Source organism: Oxyura jamaicensis, chromosome 18 (assembly GCF_011077185.1).
Source record: "Oxyura jamaicensis isolate SHBP4307 breed ruddy duck chromosome 18, BPBGC_Ojam_1.0, whole genome shotgun sequence".
Classification (NCBI taxonomy): Eukaryota; Metazoa; Chordata; class Aves; order Anseriformes; family Anatidae; genus Oxyura; species Oxyura jamaicensis.
The window spans coordinates 11,549,443-11,572,197 of NC_048910.1; the positions used below are offsets into that span (position 1 = coordinate 11,549,443).

General features: G+C 66.0%; 1 protein-coding gene and 1 long non-coding RNA gene across 5 annotated transcripts in view; one reads left to right on the plus strand and one right to left on the minus strand.

The window, feature by feature from the left end:
- Window positions 1-22,226, minus strand: part of SDK2 (sidekick cell adhesion molecule 2) — a 45,874-nt gene extending 23,648 nt beyond the window's left edge. For 2 of the 4 annotated variants that reach the window (XM_035342502.1, XM_035342501.1), the window contains exons 1-2: window positions 22,102-22,226; window positions 2,682-2,841 (exon numbers count right to left, since the gene is read on the minus strand). In XM_035342502.1, coding sequence (XP_035198393.1) covers window positions 2,682-2,841; window positions 22,102-22,180 — 239 coding nt within the window. In that variant the 5' untranslated portion in view covers window positions 22,181-22,226. Of the gene's footprint in view, window positions 1-2,681; window positions 2,842-3,051; window positions 3,076-3,241; window positions 3,403-22,101 lie in introns of those variants that run through there. The other 2 variants (XM_035342503.1, XM_035342504.1) reach the window with 2 other exon arrangements.
- A 164-nt stretch (window positions 22,227-22,390) lies between these two features.
- LOC118175899 overlaps window positions 22,391-22,755 on the plus strand; it is a 21,674-nt gene continuing 21,309 nt past the window's right edge. Inside the window, exon 1 of the long non-coding RNA XR_004755184.1 lies at window positions 22,391-22,520. This is a non-coding gene — a long non-coding RNA (uncharacterized LOC118175899). The remainder of the gene's footprint in view (window positions 22,521-22,755) is intronic.

The following is a 22,755-nucleotide window of genomic DNA, read 5'->3' on the forward strand; positions in this document are numbered from 1 at the left end:
GTGCAAGGCAATTTCCGAAGGCAGCAGGACTCGGTGCAACCCTTAATAGGACAATCTCATGTGATAAATTACCAGGCCCAACTCATCTGCATGTTAAATTTCGTGTATGAGAAATAAATATCCCCAATTCACCAGAGAAGCGCTTTCCTTCGGAGGATTTCATTAACGGCATGGAGCTGCCTGATTTGCATGTTGTGATTCCTCGGACGAGGAGAAGTCAGGCCCCGGAGAGCTCGCGGGAGAGCCCGGCACCGGCGAGATTACGCAGGGAAAAACAGAGCCGGCCCCGGAGAGCGCGGTGCCGGCGTGCCGGGGCGCCAAGAACACCGGGCAAGCCTCTGCCACCTTCCTCACCACCACCTTCATCTTAACCAAGGGCACATCGGGGGGCTCCGGGGTGCCCCAGCGTGCGGGGAGCTGGGGTCCCATGGGAGAGCCGGCCCCATGCCAGCAGCAGGTGACGGAGGAGGCAAGCGGCCGGGGGATGGTCCCCGGTCCCCCCGTGGTCCCCAGGGATGCTCCCGGTGGGGATGGCTCCCCCTGCCCATGGGGACGTCCCTGCCCCTCGCTGGCCGAGCGCCGGGGTCCCGCCGACCCTGCTCCCCGCCTGCCCTTTGCCGCGTGCCAGCGAGTCGCTCCTGCGGTGAGCTGGTGGCTGGCTTGCTGCGGGAAGGAAAGGGCAGTTGCCATGGAAACCCGCTGGAAAATTGGGAGAGCGGCTCCTCGCCTTCGAACGCAGGAGCGAAGCTGTGCGAGCGGGCTGGAGCTGCTCGGGGAGGGCGCGGGGCAGAGGGGGCGCGAGGAAAATGGGCGAAAAACGCGGGGCTGGGAGCAGCCAGAGGGGCGGGCGGTGGAGGAGCAGGGAGGATGCTGAGGCCGAAGGCTCCGTGGCACACTGCCCTGGTCAGGAACCACGGCTTCATGGGCACGGGCCCAGCACGTGGGCAGCACGGCGCATCCTGCCCTGGGCACAGCGGGGTCCTGGGGGGGTCTCTGCTGTCCCCAGAGCAGGGACACGCCGGGGGGGTACGGTTCAGCCCCAAGCAGGGGGGTCTGCACCCCACATCCCCCACCCACACCATCAAGGCACCCACAGCCCCAGCATCCCTGCGCGCTCCCAGCCACCGGCCCCATCCCTTCCCCCCTCCAAGGATTCCTCTGTTTCTAAACTCGTTAACTTTTAATTACTACCTTCCCGCTGCCTGAGCGGGCTGGCTCCGAGCCACCTACATCTCTATTAAAATTCAATTTATGCCCATCATAACTAATTTTGGTCCTTCGCCTTCCTCTCCGGCAGCCTCCAATTGCAGCCGAGCCGTCCGAAATCTCCTCTCGCCCCGCGAAATCCCCGCGGGGAGCCGGGGCCGGGCAGCGCGTGCCGGGCTGTGACGCCGCTGCCGGCAGGTTGTGGGGCCGGGGGGAGCCGGGCAGAGATTTGCAGGGAGCCTGCGTGCTTGGTTAGCTCGGCAGCAAGCTTTGTTTGGGTTTTTCCCCGCGTGTTTGTTTGTTTTCTTGCTTCCGTCCTTAATCCTTCCCTGGCTGCGAGCTGGAGCCGGAGGCAGGGGGCTCGGGGGAAGGCGGTCACCTTGGGCGAGGGACGTGGGCTGCAGGCGCATCCCAGGGCGGTGTGGGGACACGAGTGATGGTCCCGGGGCACACGCTGCTCCTGCATGGGCTCTGCAGCCCCCCGCCTACTTCCACGACCCCGTTCAATGCCTGACATTTTGCACTGCTGCAGCTGGAGTCCTGCACTGCCGGCGTCACAGGGCTCGACGGGCATCCGAGCTTGGCCACCAGGCCTGGGGACAAGGGACCTGTCCCATGGGGTCACCGGGCACCCAGCACCGGGATGAGCACGGCTGGAGCTCAGCCGTGGTACCGAGCCAGGAGCATCGCAGAGCTGCAGCCTCTGGGCCCCCCCTGGGCTTGGTGGGGGGCACCCCAAGGGTCCCCAGCACCCGCGGCCACCACGCTGTGGCTCCGGCAGCCCCCATGGCACCTGGCTGCGGGGAGGGGACCAGGACAAGTCATGGTGCCTGGTACCAGGGACCAGCATCCGCCACGGCACGGTGCTGGGGAGGGGACCAGCACCCTGCCCGGCGCAGGGGAAGGGACGGGGACGTCCCCCAGCCCCGCTGTCTGCATTCCTGGCACCCCGGAGCAGCCCCGCGTTGCTACAGCAACACGAAGCCTTCGGATGCAATGCCTTTAAACGGGGAATGGCGTGTCTCAGGCTGAATTATTGATTAAAACAGAGAGGATGACACACGCACGCACAGAAGAGACGGCGGGAGGTGCCCGGCTTGGTTTCAAGGCGAGCTGGATGCGGGCTGTGACGGGGGGGCCACCAGGGTTACTCAGTGCACGGGGCTGGGACCGGCGCTGGCCCAGGCAGGGCCAAACCTGGCCACGAGCTGGCCGTGATCTGTGGCCCGCAGCTAATCCTGCGCTGTGCAAACGCCTCCTCTCGCTGTTGACCCGCTTAAATCCACTGCTCTGCTCCCGTTTGCTCTCCAAACAGAGCCCGGCAGCTCCCGGCATGCTAATCACAGCCCCAGCCTCGGCACAGCCCCGGTGCCCGCGAGGCGTCCCCTTGCCACGAGGAGAGGTGACGGGGACCAGCACGCCGGGCAGGATTCGGTCCGTCCCCCCCCCCGGCGCATCCCCAGGCGGGCACTCACCGGTACTCCAGGGAGAACTTGGTCAGCTCCCGGCTGTTGTGCAGCCACTTGAACTCCAGGGGCCAGCTGCCCTCGGCCATGCAGGTCAGCACCAGGCGGTTCCCCTCCAGGTGCACCTGGCTCCGCACTGGCTCCGTCTTAAAGTACGGGGAGACGTCGTCTGGGGGAGAGAAGGGAGAGGGGTGAGAGCCGGGACCTGCCCCGTGCCACCCCAGGAGCAACGCCCCCATAGCAGGGCAGTGCTGAGGCCTCAGCCGCTTCATTTCGGGCATGGCTTTGTCCCAGCAGGGCTTGGGGATGTGGGATCCCAGCTCCTGCCTCCCCTGTCCCCCAGACCACAGCTCCCAGCCCAGCCTGGGGACCCCTGCACCTGGCCACCCCCCAGCCGAGCCACTTCCCGAGCGTATCGGCGGGAGCTTAGCCCATCCAGGGTTCCTCTAAGCTGCTTTCTTTGCTTTATTCCTGGCCGCCTTTGTAGCGTTTCAGAAGCACGGAGCTTTTAACTCGGGGGGTGAAATGGGGCGGAGGGGCTGGGAGCAGAGTGAGACATAAACACTTACTCGTCTCCTGTTTTATTTGCTAAGTAAAACTATAAATCGAAACACACAGCTCCATTTTCTGCTTAACAAATGGAAGCCCTTTTACTTCAAAGACACATTCATATTCCCCAGCAGCTTTCAAGTGCGCTTTCAATCACGGCTTTGGGTTTTTTCTTTGGGGTCGGGCTTTGCTTTCTTGTGCGCGCCTGCTGAATTCCAGCCCCGGCGCTCCGCACCGCGAGCTGCCAGCCAGGACCGGGAGGGATGCTGGGGGGGTCCCTGCCACGCTGGGAGGGATGCTGGGGGTGTGCAGGAGCTCAGAGGCACCCGGACACCACCAGTCCTTCCCTGGGGGCCTGGTTGCTCCCTCTCCATCTTGCCAGCATGCCCCAGGGTGCTGCAGCCCCCTCGCTGCACCCAGATGGAAACGCCGCATCCATTTTCAGCCCCATCCTGCCAGTGCCCGGGGGTGCCCAGCAGCGTTGATGCCAGGCGGGTCATCAGGCAGGGAAGCAGCAGCTCATGGCTTGACCCCCAGGCTGTCGGGGGCTGCCCTTGCCCTGCTGCCCCCTGGACGTGAGTATCAGGGCTGAACCCCCCCAGCAGCCCTGCTCCTGCCCCCCAGCAAGCCCCAAACGCCGCAGGGGGTCTCAGAGCCGGGCTCGGAGGGCCGTGTGTGCGCATCCAGGTGCAGGAGCTGTGTCTGTGGGGCCGCACACGTGCCAGGGGCAGCAGCAGAGAGAAGCTTGACCTCCAACACCCGGGCTTCGCCCACGCCGGATGAGTTCACGCTGGGGATGGAGACCCCCGGGATCACCGCAGCCCCCCCGCTGGGGCTGCGGCACAGCCAAACACCGACCCCGTACCAAAACCAGTAAATGAGCCGTGCACCAGTTTGGAGCCCAGCTGGACGGACACTGCCAATGCACCTGGGCACCTGGGGCAGTACGGCGTGACCCACAGGCACAGCACCCTTGGGAACCCCCCGCTGGGGGCTGCCACGGCCCCCCTGCAGCCCCCACGTGCTGCAGCAGCGCCGCGGTGGCCCCGAGAGCGGCGTGCCCAGGGGACATCCCCACACCGAGCGCGGCGCGGGTGCAGGAGGCGCTTGGGCGCTGGGTGCCCCCGCCGCACCTTCCCCGGGGCAGCGCGCTGTTTGCATACATCCTAATTTGATTTTAAGCAGCTAAGTCTCAGCTCGCTTTGAAGCGCCCCAGCCATCTGTTCTGCATTAAAGGGTGGAAAGCGGTGCCGCCGAGGAGGAGAGGCGCATCCTAATTCCGCTATTGATCATGCGATCGTTATCCGCCCACCAAGGTCAAGGCAGACGGCTCAGATGGAGCAGCTCCCCTGTCCCCCCCCGGAGCTACTGCTCTGCTCCCCCCCATGAAGCCAACCCCCCCCCCGGCAGGGCACAGCCAGGCTGGGGCTCCCATGGGGTGGGGGCAGCTCCGGGCTCCATCCTCGTCCCCCCGCAGCGGCTGCGCTGGAGCAGCTCCGGCTGCACGCAGGGGTGGCCGCGTGTGAAATCCTCGTTGCCCTCCCGAGGTGTGACAAGGGCGCGCGAGCCCTGGCGAGGGGACGGGGGGTGGCAGGAGGAGCAGAGGAACCTGGGGACAGGAGGCCGCCTGATTTACTGCTGCATCCCAGAGAGGGCTCCGAGCCCGGGCTGGGCTGTTCCCGACCTTCACCTGCTCACCAGCACCAGCCACGGGCACAGCTCAGCACCGTTTGGAGGGGAGAGGCGTCACAGCACCCAAACTGCATCACCCCAGGCTGGCAGCACCCTCCCGGTCCCCTTTCTGCAATCCCAGCCTCGCTGACGCATCGCCCAGCCGGAGCAGGGCACAGAGCTGCAGCTGGGAGGTTCCCCTGCAAACAATTTAGGTTTCCTCCCCCAAAAATCTCCCGCTGCCCGGGGCAGGACAGGCCACGGCAGGGTCCCAGCGCCGGGTGCAGGTGGGTGCCTGCAGCATCGACACCGCCGCCCTCGATCCTGAGCCCACCGGGAGAATTCCTGGGGCGTGCCAGCCACGTCCCCCCCCCCCCCCTCCAAATGGAGGGTCATTACCGCTAATTCTGCCTCTCCCCCATCTGTTGTGACTGTTTACACTCCACTTGCTAATTAGAGCCTAATTAGTTGGTGCAGAAATTCATCACTTTCCAAACACAGGCGGCAGCGAGAGGGAGAGGCGGCCCCGGGAACAGCTGCACATCTGCTGGCGGCACGGGCAGGCGCTGGGCTCCGCGGGGCGGACGGATGGGTGCCGTGTGTGCCATGCCATGCCGTGCCATGCCGTGCCATGCCATGCCGTGCCGTGCCATGCCATGCCGTGCCATGCCATGCCATGCCGTGCCATGCCATGCCATGCCGTGCCATGCCGTGCCGTGCCATGCTGTGCCGTGCCATGCCGTGCCATGCCGTGCTGTGCCATGTCATGCTGTGCCATGCCGTGCCATGCCATGCCGTGCCGTGCCATGCCGTGCCAAGCCGTGCCATGCTGTGCCATGCCATGCCGTGCCATGCCATGCTGTGCCGTGCCATGCCGTGCCATGCCATGCCGTGCCGTGCCATGCCGTGCCATGCCGTGCCGTGCCGTGCCATGCTGTGCCATGCCGTGCCATGCCATGCCATGCCATGCCATGCCGTGCCACCTATGCCAGCCCAGCACAGTCCCCTCCATGCCAAAAGGTGCCCCTAAACCGCTCCATCCCCAGCCTGCGGTGCAGAGGAAGGGGAACGGCAGCGCATCCCCTGGCCGAGCTGCCAGGGTGACGGACGGGATAAATGGGGTAAATGGGATGCTGAGCGCTGGTAACGGGGAAGGAGGACGGGAAGGGGAAGGGGGGTGACCCTGGCTCCCTTCTCCCTGCTCTCTCCCTCCGCTGCCTCTGACATTTTAATGCCAAGGCCTCACGAGGCACTAATCCAGCCTAATGGGATCAAAATCTTTGGTCCTTACCCTTTATTTACATAATGGCCACCGGGAGCTGGGGCTGAGCCCGTGGCCGGTGCATTAGCACCGGGGAGGCTGTGAGGATATAGGGCAGGGGGGCCCGGCCTCGCTGGCAGAGCAGTAATGGATCCTAATACCAGGGCGTAATGGGCGAGCTGGGATCTAAGCATCTCACCCCCCAGCTTCAAATCCCTCCTCATGGGAAGAGACGGGGGAGTTTTAAGCCCGGAGGAATCCAGCCTGAAACCCTGCCAGGGGCACGGCTCTGCCGGGCAGCTGCTGGCAGCGGGGGCTGAGTTCAGCCCCCCCCCCGTGCTCAATGCGCCCCAGCAGGAGGAGCCGAGATGGGGCTGGGGGCACGAGGCACGGCCCCACGGGCAGCACGGGGTCCCCACAGCACTGCCACCACCCTCGCCTGCCCCCAGCCCTCCGTGCAGGACCAGCAGCTCACAAGATGCCCAGGTCCTTCCCCCGTCTTTGCTGCGGACGCCTCGCACGAGCACGGAGAGGTTTTGGGTCCCCCCTGCCCAGCACGGTGACCCCAGGGACAGCGGCAGGGGGGCTGCAGGCTCCGTCCGTTCCTGGGCTCAGCACAGGGCCCCCCCCCCACTGCCCCTTGGGACAGGGAGGTGACACCCAGACACTCCCCTCCCCGTCTCATTAATCAGAAGCTGATCAGCCCTGCGCCTGCTTCCTGCTAATTGCCATTAATCAGGGCGAGGAGCAGCTGGATGCGCCAGGCAGCCCAAACCCATCCCTGCTCATCACGCAGCCGGACCGCGGGGGACACCCCGAGTGCACAACGGGGGTGACAGAGCCACGTCCCTGCTCCCCCAGGGTCTGTAGGGCTGCAAGCACCGGCCCTGGCACCAGCAGAGCCCCCGAGGATCCTCCATCCCTCCTGGGGTGTCCCTGCGTGGCAGCCCCGCTGTGCAACCCCCGCTCTGCCCCTCAGAGCCCCCCAGCAAGGGGAGATGGAGCTAAATCTCTTCTGCATCAGACTATCGCTGGCGCTACGCAGCACGAGGAGATTAAAAAACAATAAAGAGAAAGCGAAACCCTCCGCTATAATTACCAGCCTTTAGCCGCCAGCGGAGGCAGGGGAGGGAGGGAGGGAAGGAGAAGGGGGGAAAAAAAAAGGAGCAGAGAAGAAGAAATCCACTAAAATTTTAATAGGAACCACTGCATTTAATTTAACGACACATTTTTTCAATTACCAGAATAATTGTTTTATTCATAAAACGAGTTTCAATAAAGAGGGTAATTTTCCTTTGTTTTTATTATTCATTTGTGGAACATATTCGCCGCGCAGTTTCCCGGCGCCGCAGCAGCCGCTCCGCAGCCGGGGGACTGGGGGAGGCGGCAGCGTGGCAGGGAAGGGGTTAAAACCGCCAGGCACGGCACCCATGGGAGACCCCAGCGGGGTCACAGCCCCGGCTGGTGGGCGCACGGTGCCACGCAGCTCCCCTGGCTCTGGGACGGGTCCTTGCCATCGCCCCGGCACCGGCCACCCCCTCAGAGTCCCTTTACCCCAACCTCGCTTCTCCAAAGAGAGAACACCCAAGGGTGCCCGTCCCCAGGGATGAATCTTGTCCCCTCTGCAGCCACCCCGGTGTGGCGGCCCCGCAGCCAGGGACCCTCGGGGCCAGGCGATGCCCCAGGAGGTGCACGGGGAGCCTCGCGCTGGCTAAGCTCCATTTTCTGCTCGCTCGACGCCAGCGTGCGGTGGGGAGGCAGCAATTTTTCATCGTGTTGGTAAAGGCATCGCGCGGTGCAACGGCACGTGTCCCCGTGGAGCACGGAGGGCACGGCCCCACCACGGGGACGTGGCACCATGCACGGCCCCCCTGCCGGCAGCCACCCCCCGTGTGTCGTGTCCCCCCCCCCCCGGACGGTGCCGGTGGCCGCACGGTGGCCGGCAGGTGCTGGCGGATTAGCAGCGCTCTCCACCGCTGCCGGGGCCATTAGTATTCCTGAGACGAGGCCTCTTCTCCTTAATAAAAAGCAAACAGAATTGAAATGCCAAGCGCTGCCGGCACCTGGGGAGACGCGGAGCTCGACGCGCCCGTGCCACGGCGCCGAGGGGCCGAGAGGGAAGGTGGGCGCGGGGTGGGGACGGTGTGGGCACCCTCACCGAGCCCTGCTCACCCCCAGAGCCACCCCCGATCATCGCCTTCCCCGCAGCGGCTCGGCACCAGCTTCAAACATGGGGCAGGAGCACTGGAGAGGCACCAGGCGGTGCCTTCAAGGCAGCAGCGGGGACCACGGCTTGCACCCCACAGCCACGGAGCACCGCGCGCCGGCATCGCCGCCCACGGCATCCCCGGCACGGGGCTCTCAGCACAGCCCAACGTTCATCTCCTGCTGCTGGATGTGGCGGGGAGAAGCATTTCAGGCAACACCAGCCCCTCTCGCCCTGTGGTGGTGGCACGTCCCCAGCACCAGGGGCTGGTGCCAGGATTAACCCGCCCAGGGACATCCAGAAACCGCAGCTCAGCCACCCGAGGAGGACAGGAAGGACTGAAGAGCTCAATAAAAGCCCCGCCAGCCCCAAAGCACCATTCGTGCTGTCCCCATCCCGGTGTGCCCAGAGCCCCTGACCCCTCCCCGGGTCTCTGCCAGGGGGTGCCCACATGCCCGGGGGGGTGACGGGAGGCACTGGCCCGGCTCCACCTCACCCCGACTGATCCCTCCGGAACCGCGGCGCCTCGTGCGTGTGAGCCTGTGCCGAGCCCCTGCACAACCTTGGCACGATCGAGGAAGGTCAGCGCGGCTCAGGTGGCCACAAGGGACACCCCAGCTGCCGCCCTGTCCTCCCCGGGCCTGGCTGGTGGCCGTGCTGTGGCACGGAGCAGCTCCGGTCCCCGCTGGCACATGGAGAGGTGCCAAAAGCACCCGGCGTGACCCTGCTGGTCTCAACCCCGTCACCCCCTCCCAGCACAGCTCCTCGGTGTGTTTTTAACGTTTTTTGCTTTTTTACCAATAAAAAGACTTATAATTGCAGATGTGTGCTCGCAACTTTGTTCCTCTCCTTTCCTGCTTTTCCCCTCCCTCCCCTTCTCCCCCCGCTGAGACCAAGAGCTTTATAAATCTCCTTCTGGCTATTAATTAAAAGCAACCTCTCTGCTATCATGAGTGTACTTGCCATAAATTAATAGCGGCCTTCTTAATCAAATCTTATCTCCTCTCCAAGCGCCCGGTGCTGGAGTCGGTATCCCAGCCCGCCCGGCCGTGAAATGCAATTTCCAATGCTCCAGCAGAGCCTGCGGCTCCGCTCCCTGCCCCGTGTCCCCCCCCCGTGTCCCCGCCACCTCCTGGCCCGTCCCTCAGGCCCCGGGGTGGCCGGGCTAAGCGTGGAGGTGGCTCCCCGAAGGCACGCTCCATTTCTCAGCCTTTTACCGGGTTTATCCGCAGCCCCCACGGGCAGCGCTCGCCTCTCAGCCTGGTCCCCCAAACCGCCCAAGCCCCCGATCCTACACACCTTACCCGCAGGGTTTCCCTTCTCCCCACCCGCACGGCACCCTCCCACGGCACCGCTCCAGCTCTGGGACCCCAGACGAGCACAGGATGAAGGCGAGGACCCTGTGTCCTGGCTCTGCCCCATGAACGTCACCACCAAACCCGGTCCCATCCCCGCTGAGAGCTCAGCCGGGCCGAGGCAGACCCCGTCCCCAGATCTCCAGCAGTTCCCCAGCCCCGTGGGGTGCCCCCAAGCCTTGGGGGGACGATCCCCAAAGAACCAGAGCCCAACAAGTGCTCCCTCCCCACGCTGGAGCTAATTGCAGCCCCCTCCCATACCAGCTGTAATTTTCCTGCCCAGCAAAGGCAGCCCTGCGGCCCCCCGCTTCCCTGGGACGAGCACGGGGGGGGCTTCAGCTCCATCCCTGCCCGAGCACCAGGGGCCGAGCGGGGCCACGCCAAGCCCAGAGGAGACGGCAAAGCTGAGCCATGCCGAAAGGAGGCGGCTTCTCCTAAAGCGCGGAGCTCAGAGGGTTTAACCAGAGGCAGCACAACCTGGAGAGCCTCCCTCGCTCGGCCCCAGCCGCGCAGAGATCTGAGCGGTTTTTAAGGAAGAAAAAACCACCTTTGTTGCACGGAAATGGGGCTGTGGCCCCGCATGGGTGGCAGGCGGGAGCGGAGCCGCACCACCTGCATTCAGAGGACGCGGGAGGGAGCCGCTGCAGCCCTCCCTCCAGCAGCACAGCCCGGAGCTGCGCCAGGCTGAGCCTCCTCCGAGGCCGTGCCCGGTGCCTCCCTCGGGGGCAGAGCTGGTCCCGGAGCAGGCAGAGGCTCCCGGTGCTGCACGGGCAGCCAGGACCCTCCGGCCACCCGCGGATATGCCCTGCGCTGAGCCCCTCGGCACTGCCCACAGCGGAGAGGCGTGGGGGAGCGTGGGGCTGGCAGCAGAGCCCCTGGGGCTCACACCGCGACTCCTGCCCAGCTGGAGGGATGCAGGCGTGGGGTGCCTCCTCCCAGCGCGGCCCGAGGGCAGACGAACACCCCTGCACGGCCCTGAGGCAGCCCCAGAGGCCGCGGGGAATCACTGTCAGCCGGGACACGAGCATGGCTCTGGGTGGGCCCCGGCACGGAGAGCAGGCAGCGCGGGCAGGGGGCTGCAACCACCCGGCACCGGGAAGGTCTGGGAGGCAGGAGGGTGCTCGGGGGACGGGGCCAGCCTGACGGTGAGCGTGCACACAACACCCGCACTGCACGCGGCTGGGGAATCAAGGGACAGGAGGGGGTCCCCCGCACCTCCAAATTGCCCTGAAGCTGCCACGGCATGACCACCGATCAGCCAAGGCTGGGTGCTGTCCCCGGGGACCCGGTGGAGCATCCTGCGCCTCCCTCGGAGGAGATTTGGGGTTTCTTACATGCCGTAAGCCGATTGCAGAGGTGTGTTAACTGGATTAGGTGGGAGGCTTCGAGAGAGGCAGACCTGGAGCAGCTGCTAAGCAGAGCACCGCTGCAGCCCGTGTGATGCTGGCGGGATTTGCAGAGCTGCCTTTTAAACTGATTTCTTCCCTTAAGCCTTCAGAAAGGAGAAGCTGCGGGAGGGACGGGAGCTCTGCCGCCTCCTCTCCCCACACAAAAGCCCTGCAGGGCCGGGCATGGGCTGGCAGCGGGGTCACCTCCCCACGCAGCCACCCCTGCGCTCGGCTCCGGCACCCTTTGGGTGGCAGGATGGGCGAGGTGACACCCGCGGGGCGGCACGGTGACCCCACAGCCCCCCGTTGTGACAACCCCAGCTGGCACCAGCTCCCTGTGGGTAACGCAAGCTGGGCTCTGCAGGGCACGGACGGGGAGGGCTGGGGGCTCTGAGCACCCCCAGCTGCGCCCAGCCCCACGGAGCTGCCCGGATCCCCGGCACGCACCCAGCCCCAGGGCAGACACCGATGGGATCCGCAGCAATCCCCACCCCTGGGGACGCACAAAGTGACTCCCCCGCCTCATCACACAGCCGGACAGACGGACGGACGCCCTCCTCCTGCACTGCCTCTCCCCAGGCCGGCGGGGACACCCTGACCGCTGCCATCCCCGCTTCCTCCTCCTGCATATCTGTCTCCGGGCCCACACTTATTTATTTATTTGTTAATTAACTGCTGTTTCCATAACAAACGCTCCAGCTTCTCCCAGACTCCAACAGCCCTGGGGCTGGATTGTTAACTAGGATTTTAATTTGTTAATTAAAAGCAGGACGGCTCCGTAACAAGCTCCTCTTCCGCAGCCGGGCTCTCGGAGGGCTCAGCAGGCCATCGGCTGCAGGGGGCTCACGGCCGAGCCATGCCCGGCCGAGCCCCCCCGGGACAGGGCGCACAGGGAGAGGCGAGCACGGCTCCCCCAGGACGAGGGACGCTTGCAAAAGGGGTGCTGAGCCCCGCAGCACCACGGTGCCCGCTCAGGACCTCCCTTCCCAAAGCCACCTCCCTTTGCAGCCTCTCCCAGGACCCCTCCCCAAGCCCCACGCAGCTCCCAGCACGTGTCCCCGGCCACCAGCGGGTCCCAGACCTGGGGAGCTCCCCCTGTGCCCCAAGCCGTGGAGCTGAGGCCTCGCCAGCATCGTCCCCTCTTAGCCCCCACCCCCCTGCCCGAGGATGGTGGCCTGGGACACCCCCCAGCACCCAGCCCTGGTGGCAGCAGGGACCCAGCTGGGGGCAGTTCGGTGCCCACGGGGGCCAGGTGAAGCCCGAGACCCCCGTGGAGCAGAGGGAGAGGCGCCAGCCCTGGCCAGGGAACAGCAAGCACCTCATCGAGGGAACAGAGCGGGGCTGTGTGCGTGCCCAGCCCTGCCTGTCCTCGCACACCCAGCCCCTCTGCCCGCCCGGACCGGCAGCTCCGGCTGGAAAAAACAACATTTCCCCCTGCGGGAAACCCCGAACAAGGCGCGCACACACGGCACCGCCGTGCGCTCCCAGCCCCGGAGCCGGGGGGGGGGGGGGGGGGGAGGGGGGCAACAAGCAGAGCTTTGTGCTCCGAAACGCTGCGCAGCTCCGTGCGCACAGACCCCGGTGCCTGGCCCCGATCCCAGCCCCAAATCCACAAACCTCGGCCCCAAAAGCACGGACCCTATCGCTCGGTTCCAAATGTGTGAGCCCTGCTGCCCGGCCCTGATCCCAGTGCCCCCCCAGCCCCGTATCAGCTCCCAGCACGCAGCAGGGCCAAGCAGGTCCCCATCAGCCTCTGCCCCCTTCCCCCTGACCAGGCTGGCTCCGTGCCCTGCACACCCCAAAGCGAGGTGCCCAGCACATGCCAGCGTCCCCGTGTCCCCATGGCCACGTCAGCACTCCTGTCCTGCTCCCCTGTCAGCCCGCATCAGCATGGGAGCCACCTCCAATGTCCTCTCCCTGCTCCAGCCACATGTCCCTCTGCATCCATCAGCAGCGGGCTGGGGACAACGCATGGGGACGGGGCTCAGCAGCCCACCCCATCCAGGGGCTGCCCAGCTTTGGGGTCACAGCTGGATGTCCCCATAAGCTGGAGTGAGCCTGTCCCCTCCGAGCGCGGCGCGTCCCCACGCGTGGCACAGCCCTGTCCCCAGCTGGGGCCACTTAACAAGCTGCCGGGCTCCGGCCAAAACTCCTTCCCCAGCAAACTCCTTCCGAGACCACAAATCCTCCTGACGCTGCGATTGCACAGTTCCTCCGAATCTGGGTCACTGCTGTGAGTCACGGACACCGGGGGTGACTCAACGCCGCCAGGGCTCTGCCGGAGAGGGGCCGGGACGTGCCGCCGGCTCCCCGGGAGCGACCCCGGCACAGCGAGAGGGCGAGGACGGACACGTCCCCGTGGCATGGATGGCACACAAACCCGGTGCAGCCCAGCACGGCTGCAGGCTGGATTTGGCCCCACGGGGCACACGGAGCGCATCCTCCAGGTGTTCCTGGAGGGCAGCGCTGGCTCCTGGCCCCAAAAGCCAAACCATGGACCCAGGGCCACTGCGGCTGGTGAGGGGCAGGAAAGCAAAGGCACCGCCAAGCCCATGCTGTGAGCAGCCCTGGCTGACACACGGCAGCCGACGGGGCCCCTGGGCAGTGCCTGGACCCTCGCTTCTTCAGGATGAGTCCCCGAGCTCCCGAAGCCCCCCACACCCCCCGGCCATGCAGGACACTCAGCACAGCCCCGGTCCCGCAGCCAGCCAGCCGCTCTCCAGGCGCACCACGAAGTCTCAACCAGGCAGCGCTTCCCAACGGAAAAAATACGCCAGGGAAAGAAAAACAGAAGGCAGAAACCACAAGAAAAACCCCACTCAGCCTTTCCCAGGGCGCTGACGCAATTAAGTCGCCAGCCCTGCGGGATGGAAAAGGCTGTACCAGCTCCCCACGTCCCCCGCCCCCCCCCCCCAAAGTGCTGAGTGGGACAAAGCCACCGGTGGCCGAGGTCCCCCTGCCCGTGTCCCCGTCCCCTGAGCCAGCAGGCACCGCACAGCTGGGACAGGCAGGCGGGGATTTACTGGGGGGCCATCCAGATATCATTTATTCAGACTATTAATTAGTCACTGCATTGCTCACTTCAAACATAAATAGCTGTAGCATGAGCGCAAGCAGACTTTTTTCCTTGGAAAAAGCCTTTTCCAACGCCTTCCTCTCCAGACGCCCTTGTTCGCAGGCAAGGGACGGGAACAGCTCGTGGCCTGGCAGCCCCCCGCCCAGCCCTGGCTTTCCAGGGCAGAGAAGTGAACTCCGGTTACTGCACTTATTCACACACTTGGGGCTCTCTCTCAGCCTGAGGGGCTTTTGCAGCCAGCGCCGCGGAGCCAGGCCAAGGCTTCCAGCGGCAGAGCCAGCGCCGCTGCCCAGCCTGACGCGCGGCTTATGGGGAGAAGCCAAGCGAGCGAGGCTCTGCCATCGCCCCAGGTGAAGAGCTCGGCGGCTTATTTCCCCTGCTCAGAGCGCGTGCCTTATTTCCACCCTCCACTGCACAGCTCGGCTCCCCGCCGCTGCCCCCCCAGCCCTTCTCTCCCCGGTGCAAGCAAGCAAAACGGGGAGCGCGGGGAGATGAAGGCGCCCATCGCCTCCCTCCTCTCGCACCCAGCACGCAGGCGGAGGCTGGGTGCTCCGCGCCTGCCGGCAGCCCCCGGGGAAGGGCTCTCCCAACAGCAGAGCCTTGAATTAAACATACCACCCTAATGAGTTGATTTTATTAGTTTGCGAATGCATTGAGAACTCATTATCAAAATAAACATCAACTCACTCCACTGAGCGCCCCGGCGGCGCTGCAGCTGGGACCACCGCAGCTCCTGCCCCAGGTCCCCTCGGTGCCCGTCTCCCTGCACCCCCGAGGATCCTGCACCCCGGGGACACACGGGGGCCGCAGCCGCCCACCCTGCAGAGCACCTCATACCACCAGGCTTGCTTCTCCATCCTGGCCGTGGGGCTCCAGAGGGGGGACGAAGCATTCCCGTTTACTGGGACAGGATGGCCCCAGCTCCTAGCACGGGCAGGATGAGGTCCCCTGGTCCCCAGCACCCGCTGGGTGCTGCTGTGTGGGGAGAAGATGAACCACGGCCCCTCCGGGCTGTGCTGGGCAGGGTGAGCCCCAACCCTGCTGCACCCCACAAGCACCCCGGGAGCCTGCCCTGCACCAGAGCGCAGCGGTGCCGGGGACTCAGCAGCCCCCAAGGACTTGGGGGACAGCCAGGGCAGGAGGCACCCACCCCAGGGACCCCTCGCCAAGCCCCTCTCTCCGCTGGGGCCGGAGCGCCGAGGCGTGAAGCGGGGGACAGCGGGCGCATTGTCCGGCTCGGCAGGACGTGCTCCCTTTGGAATCAGCAGCTAATCCCATTTCATCCCCCTCCATGGCCATCAGCTGTTTTTCAGGCACGCAGGAGGCGGGTTGCTGAAACCAGAGCTATTGTGTCCGCCGCACTGCCCCAGCCCCCTCCATCCATCAGGGCCCAGGCACCCGGCAGCATTCCCGCACCCGCTCCCACCCCGGCACTGTGCCCCTGCTCCCCATCCCCTTCCCCCAGGACCCCGTGCTCCAAGCCCAGGTGAGGAGGAGGAGGAGGAAGAGGAAGCCCCGCGTGTCCCCCCACGCTGACCCCACAGTTTCAGAGACACCCCCAGGACACCACCAGCGCGTCCCAGTGCTCGGTGCTCCCCGCCGGGAGGATCAGTTCCCAAAGGAGGGCAACGAGCAAGATGTCGATGACACCAAACCCTGGTTAATGCCCAGCACTTGCCCTACATTCAGCCCAGTTTCCTACTTCCAGCAGCCCCCCAGTGAACCAGGACCTGGCCCTGGGGAGCACAGCGGGGGCACGCTGGGGCCAGGCTCCTCCGGGCAGCCCGGTACACGCAGCCCAGTCCTGCGGACACAGCACAGGTCCCCAAGCCTGCTTCAGCCCCAATCCCCCTGGGGAAATGCCTGCTGGCTTGGGCAATTCGCATGCCCAGGAGTGGGCACGCACGCCCCGATCAATTAAAAGGCTCTAAAAATAGCATTTGCCTTCCTCACCTTGCTGTGAGCCATGAATTCCGCGACGGTGCTGAGTGCTGGGGCACGCCACCACGCAGCCCACGTCTCCCACCGGCCCCAGACCACCTGCAGTGGTCTCCCCCCAGTGCCACACACGTCCCCGCTCCCCAAGGGGCACAAGGGACACCTGCCCTCACAAACCAGGGCACCCCAGCCCTGCAGCACCCAGCTTTGCACCCTGGTGAACCCCCCCGCAGGGATCGGTGCCCCCCAGGGCCACCCCCACATCCGGCAGGAGCCCGGCACGCAGGCAGGAGGGCTCAAGGTTACAGCCGAGGACTCGCAGGTTGTCGCCTCGCCCAGCAGCACAAAAAGCAATTAGCTATCGCAGCTAAAATTAGCTCCGTGGCTTCTTCCTGCTAATGGTCAAACCCATCAAGGTTTCCCTACGCCAGGGGCCTCGGCATCTCCGCGCGGGCGGGCGGTGATGGATGAGAGCCGACGGAGCCGCTCACGTGTGCGCCTGTGCCGGGCAGCGGAGCCCGTCCCCAGGGGACACCGGCCTGGCCAGCAGCCCCAGGGGTCAGATCGCCCCTGTTCCCCCTCCCCACCTCGCCCAGCCTCTCCCCCCTCTGCCCCCTGCCTCAGTTTCCCCAGCTGCCGCTCCCGCAGGGCAGCTGTCGTGCTGCGAGATGGGGACAGCGACAGCAAAAAGGCTGCCAGGGAGGGAAGCGAGGGTGGCTTTGGCACGGGGACGGGTTCTGGCATTCCTGGCATTGTCATCGTGCTGTCCCCGCTCCCGGTCGGGACGCTCAGCTGCTGGCACGCGGCAGCAGCTGCCCACCGTGTGCCCAGGGCCTTCCCCGGCCCGCGGTGGCCGCCAGCCAGGAGGTGACACCGATCCGTGCGGGGAGGTGGCAGCCCAGAGCAGCCGGTGGCTGCCAGTCACAGCATCCCCGGGGACGGCACAGGCTGGGAGCAGCCCCCCGCGCCCACATTCCCCGTTCCTGGGGGGCCCGAGGGCGCAACCGGCCCCGTGGGAGCAGGGGGAGACAAAGGGGGCCGGGGACCAGCTGCAGAGGGAATGTCCCCTGCCCTCGGCCCCCGTTCCCAAGGATCAGGTTACCCAGTTCCCAGGCAACCCGAGCCCCGGCGCAGCTTTTCCAGGCGCAGGCATTCCTGCGCCCCGCGGGGCTGGGGGCAAAGGGAGGGGGCCGCCGAGGGGGCGCGGGCAGGTGGTCGGCGGGGGCTGGGGAGGGAGGCAGCGGCAGCAGGATGCATCCCTGGGAGCAAAGGAAGGGGAAGGATACATCCCAAAACATCCCTGGGAACGAGGAGGGGATGGATGCACCCCAAAGCCATTGCTGGGAGCAAGGGGTGGATGCACCCCAAAGCATTGTCGGGGGCAAGGAGGGGGGTGGATGCACCCCAAAACCATCGCTGGGAGCAAGAGGGGGGGGATGCACTCCCAGCAGCTGGCTCCAGCTCGCCGGAGGGGTGCCCGTGGCCGTGCCCTTGCAGGCGGCATCGCCGGCGTGCCCGGGGTGCGAGGGATGCCAGGAGGGAGCAGCGCGGCAGGGAGCTGCTGCCGGCACATTCCTGCCTGGTGGCAGAAGCCCACCCCAAATCCAGACCCAGGGAGGGCTCTGGGGAAGCAAAGGGTGGGAACCCCAAAAGAGAGCAGCATGCCTAGGGGTTTTTGGGGGGGTACCTGGCTTTGCCACCACGTCTCCAGCCCCTGGGTGACAGCACAGCAGCCCCACGCGATGCTCCCCTGCACAGGACAGCTCCCACCCCAGTCAGTCCTTCCCCAGGACCCCCCGGGACACCCCGTTGCCCCCAGCACCCACCGCTCTGAGCCCCACGAGGGTGCTGGATCCCCGCAGGTGACCCCGCTTTGGACAGCCACAGCCCAGCACCACACACAGGAGCTGCGTGGTGCCAGCAGAGCCCCAGCGGCCCCTCCGCCCTGCCCCACAGCCACAGTGGGGCTGGGCTCACCCTTGGTTAGCGCGATCACACCACGGCTGACAGCAGCAGCACGTTTACTCCTGGCCCAGCACTGACCATTTCTCACACCCAACCTGCTAACGAGCTCAGGGAGGTAACGAGGGCTCACGGGCAAGGACACCCGCTGCTCACCCACCCAGCTGGGACCCAGCACCACGAGGGTTCTGCTCCCACGCAGCTCCGCACCCCGATGCGAGCAGCGCTTCGTTTTACCCGGCTGCCGCAAACACCAACGCAGCCGCTGTTTATGTAGGACCTACATAATGTGCTGTGGCTGGAGCTCGTCCCGAGGCAGGAACCACCATCAGGGACCAGCTCCAGACAGGGGAAGGGGAGGACGGGCGCTCCCCTTACACACTGGGTTGGGAAGGGGAGCCCCTCTGGGGCAAAGCAGCACCTTGTGCTTCACAGCCCCGGGCAGAAGCTGCTGGAGCTGCCCCATTCCCGACGGATCCACAGCACAGGACTGCGGAGTCCCTCAGCAGCTGGGCTGGGGACAAGGACACAGTTCATAAAAACCCACAAAGGCAGACGGGGGTCATTCCTCATCACGCCCGCCCCGCCTGCAGCCCGTGAGCCAGCCTCCCTCCTCCCAGGTTTAATTATCATCGTTTTCCCAGGATCACAGGCAGCCTGCATCCGCCTGCCTGCCTCCCTCCCTCTCTCCTCCAGCTCCTTCACTTGCTCCCGCTGAGCAGAAGAAATGCCACCGCAGCCTCGTCCCCGACAGGAAGGGACGGGCAGCACTCGATGGGGCACACGCGGCTGGAACCACTGGGCAGGGGCAGCTCAGCCGCCCCTTTGCACCCAAACGTGCCAGCACGGGGGGGTTTCTGTGCAAAGGGGGGGTACAAGCCCACAGCCGTGCCCGCACCCCGATCCTACAGGGACCCAGCAGGGCACCAGGCACGGCGACGTGGGCTGCCCGCCAGCGGCTCGCGCCCCTCCCGCGCACGGTTATCGGGTCATCAAAATTTCATTGCTGCGCCTGGCCACTAATGGCTTCCAAAGAAGCATCAAATTTTAATCTCCCTTTTTCCTCTCCCCTAAAAGCCACTTTCCTTCCTGAGCCGGAGCTTTGCACGAGGCCAGCGGCTGAAGCAGCAGCGGAGCTCACGGGGATGGGGAGGCGGCGCAGGAGCAGCCCCGCTCGGCCGTCCCTGCCCCGCCGCCCCCCAGCACCACGCACGCCGACCTGCCCTGCTGCACGGGGCTTGGCCCGAGGAAAGCGCAAGAGAAAAAGGCACCCGGTGCTCCGGGGGCAGCATGGTGGTGGGCGGGTGCCAGCCCCATCCTGGTCAGCCCTGGGTTGGTGACTGCCACCCCATAACCGGGTGTTTCCAACCCCACAGGGACCCTTCCATGGATAAAGGGTCTTCACAGGAGCCCTGAGTCCTGCCGTGCCTGGCACGAGCCCCGTCACCGCTGTCACATCCCCAGGAAGGGGCAGGGGCCGCTCCCCTCCAGCTCTGCTCCGCAGGCTCCGTGCGTGCAGACGTGCCCGGGATCCACGCGTGGGTGCCAGAAGGAGCCGCACCTCCACTCCAGCCCCTAATAAGCCTCTTTGGCTGCCTTTTCAGGCCCCTGCCCCAAATCCCGTCTGGAACCTTAAGCCTGCCAAATCCCTCCTGGGACTGGCCGCAGCCTCCTCAATCCCATTACAGCCGCTGTGCCCGTGCGGGGGGTCCTGGGCTGTGCCCCCAGCCCCAGGTGAAGGAAAACTGCACCTGGGGGCCACAAAACCTGCCCGCACCCCCCGCGAGGGTCGCACTGCGACACAGCTCCCGCCCGGGCGGCGCTGACTGATTAGCCTTCCACCAGCACCGCATTCGCCTCCGGGTAATTAGCGCGCGGGCCCTAATCAATAAGTTATTTTTTGCCACGGGTAATTAATAATTACGCAGCGCAGCCAGGCTGTAATTAAACTTCCATCCCATCTCTTCCCAGCGGTACGGAGCCTTTGTTTTAGTAACTGCAGGTATTAAAAGTGTTTCATCCTGCGCCTGGGGAACTCGGCGCCCTGGCCGGGAAGGTCTCGCGCCCTCCTCCCCCGCTGCTCTCCATCTCTATTGATCCCATTTTCCTCGGAATCGATCGCACCCGCACAGAGCGCGTGTCTGCCTCCGCTCCCGGCCTGGCCGCGGGGCCGCCAGCCCTCCGGGGGTGCCCGCACCGAGCTGTCCCCGCAGGGCACCACCCCGTCCCCCCCACCGCAGCGGGGCTGAACCGACGCGGGCATCGCGCCCACGGGGCCGCTCCTCCTCTGCCTCCTCCACCCCGGCGTCCAGTTGGCCACGACGGGCTGCAGCGATGCTTGTCGTCAGACCCCACGCACGGGGAACAGCAGCCGTGGAGGTGACCCTGCCCGCGTGTCCCCAGGGGCCTGTGCCGAGCCCGTAATGGGGGACAGGCTCGCGACGCTCCCCACGCTGCTCCGTCGCGGGCAGCGGCTGCTCGCCCGTGGCCGCCGGCCGCCACGCAGCGCAATGTCACGCTGCCCGCCAGGACGTGCGGCGCGCTGCAGGGAGAGGAGATGCAAAGCCCAGACCGTGCTCCAGGAAAAGCTCCTTCCCCTCGCTTCCAGGCACGGATGAAGCACGGACAGCCCCCCCCCGAGGAGCCCCTGCAGCCTTCCCCCCCCGGATAAACGGGAGGGGAAGGGGGTGCCTCCAGGAGCCCATCCCGCAGCCGGGAACAAACGGACCGTGGGGGACTCGCGAGCTGGAGACGCCAGCCAGGAGGAGAGAAACTCAGCAAGGGAGTGAATCAATCAAAGAGACCTTCACAGCTCCCCACACAGGGCCTGCCCGGATAATATACTGCCGCTTTAGATGTTATGTTCTGAACTTAATTACTGAGAAATTATAGCAGTGCTAGGGGAGGCTCAGGGGGAGCGGGAGGACGGGAACGCACAGGGACTTCTGGCTCCACTTGCTGCTGCAAACAAGGGCGAGAAATGTCGCGGGCAGGGACCCCCGAGCCACAGCCCTGCACCCCACCGTGCACCCCCCCCATTTTGCAGCCTGGATCCGCTCCGTCCAAGCAGCGGGGATGGAGGCGGCTGTGCTGCAGCCCTGCCAGACAGGAGCCTCCTCATCCTCGTGGGGATCCTCTCTGCTAGGGAGGGGCAGGACCCCAGGAGGGCCCCCCCTTGCACCCCTGAACCCCATTCGTACCCCAAAGAGCCAGGAGCTATTTCTACCTCTCTCTAGGGTAACGGAGCAGCTAAATCCAGACTGTGCCCCGCCAGAGCCCCGGAGGTGAGGAGCAGACAGGGCTCGCCCTGCCCAGCGATACCAACTCACCCCAGGGACCAGCTGGGTGCATGGGGAGCCCCAGGGCACCCACGGGGGTTTGGGGATGCAGCCCCCCGCACACACCCCTGCACCCTGCCCAGCCCAGCCAGCCAGCTGGAGGTCGATGGGACCAACACCAGTGCCAGAGCTGCTCCCTGGGAGCTCCCAAACTTGTGCCCCAGGTCCTGCCACATAACTGGGGTCCCCTGGGAGGGGGTAAAACGGGTGCTCTCACCCCACATTGTCCCTGGAGGGTGCTCAGCCTCCCCAGAGCAGGCCGGTGCAGTCTCTACCCCATGCTCAGGGCAAATTTTCCCTCCCACCCCCAGAGCAGGGGCTGTTATGGGGCAGGGGGAAGGAAGAGGCAGAGGAGAGCTGTGCTGCTCGCCAGGCACCACGCTGCTCTCCGCACCCTTCAGCCCTGGGCAGCAGCTCCTGTGGGGCTTCTTAAACACCACGGGTGCTGTGCCCCCTCCTCGCCCCGAGCTCCGGGGCTGCCTCGGTCCCCACCCCCCTCAGCTGACACCCAAACTTCCCAGGGCAGGCTGGGGGCTCCCCGGAGCTCCCACCTCAGTTAGCTCGGCTGAAAGGGGGGGGGCAACGCCGGGACCCTCTCGCACCCCATTCCTGCTCCACCTCCAGCATCAAAGCGGGGGGGTGAAGAAGCTGCGCCCCGCACCGGGACTCCCTCGCATCCCCTTACCTTGGGCTCTAGCTCCCGGGGGGCCGGGCAGGGCGAGCACCACGAAGCACAGCAGCGCCCAGCTCCCGAGCCGGGCCATGGCTCCGCCGAGACGGGGGCAACTTCCCCGACTTTATAATCCGGGCGGCTGCCGCGCCAGCCCTCGCTGCTCTCCGAGCCCCCGACGCAGGGACCCCCGCAGCAGCACTGCTCGGGGGGGGGGAGGCGAAGGCGATGTGCAAGGCTCCCGGCAGGGCGGGGGGGTCCGCAGGCAGCTCCCCGCCGTGTCCAACTTCCCCTGGAGCGTGAAGAGCCGGGACCCCCAAAATCCGGAGCGGGGCCGCAGCCGAGCCCCTCGTCAGGGGAGGGGGTGGGAAGCGCTGGGCTGTCCGCCCCCGGCCCTTTCTGCGTTTCCAGGCACCATCGGGGCCGGGGCCCCCGTGCCCGGAGCCGAGCACACCGCAACCGCAGGGAAAAAAATAAAAAATAAAAAAAAAAAATCACACACACAAAACCCACAAAGTTTGGGGTCCGGGGGCGGCAGGCGGCCCCTCCCCAGCGCTCAGCTCCCTGCTGGGGACATCCCCGCCTCGGCGGCTCCGGGCGATGAGGCGGGGGAGCTGGGGACGTCTCTCCCCCCCGTCGCGCCCCGGCAGCCGGGGGTAGACGAGGAAA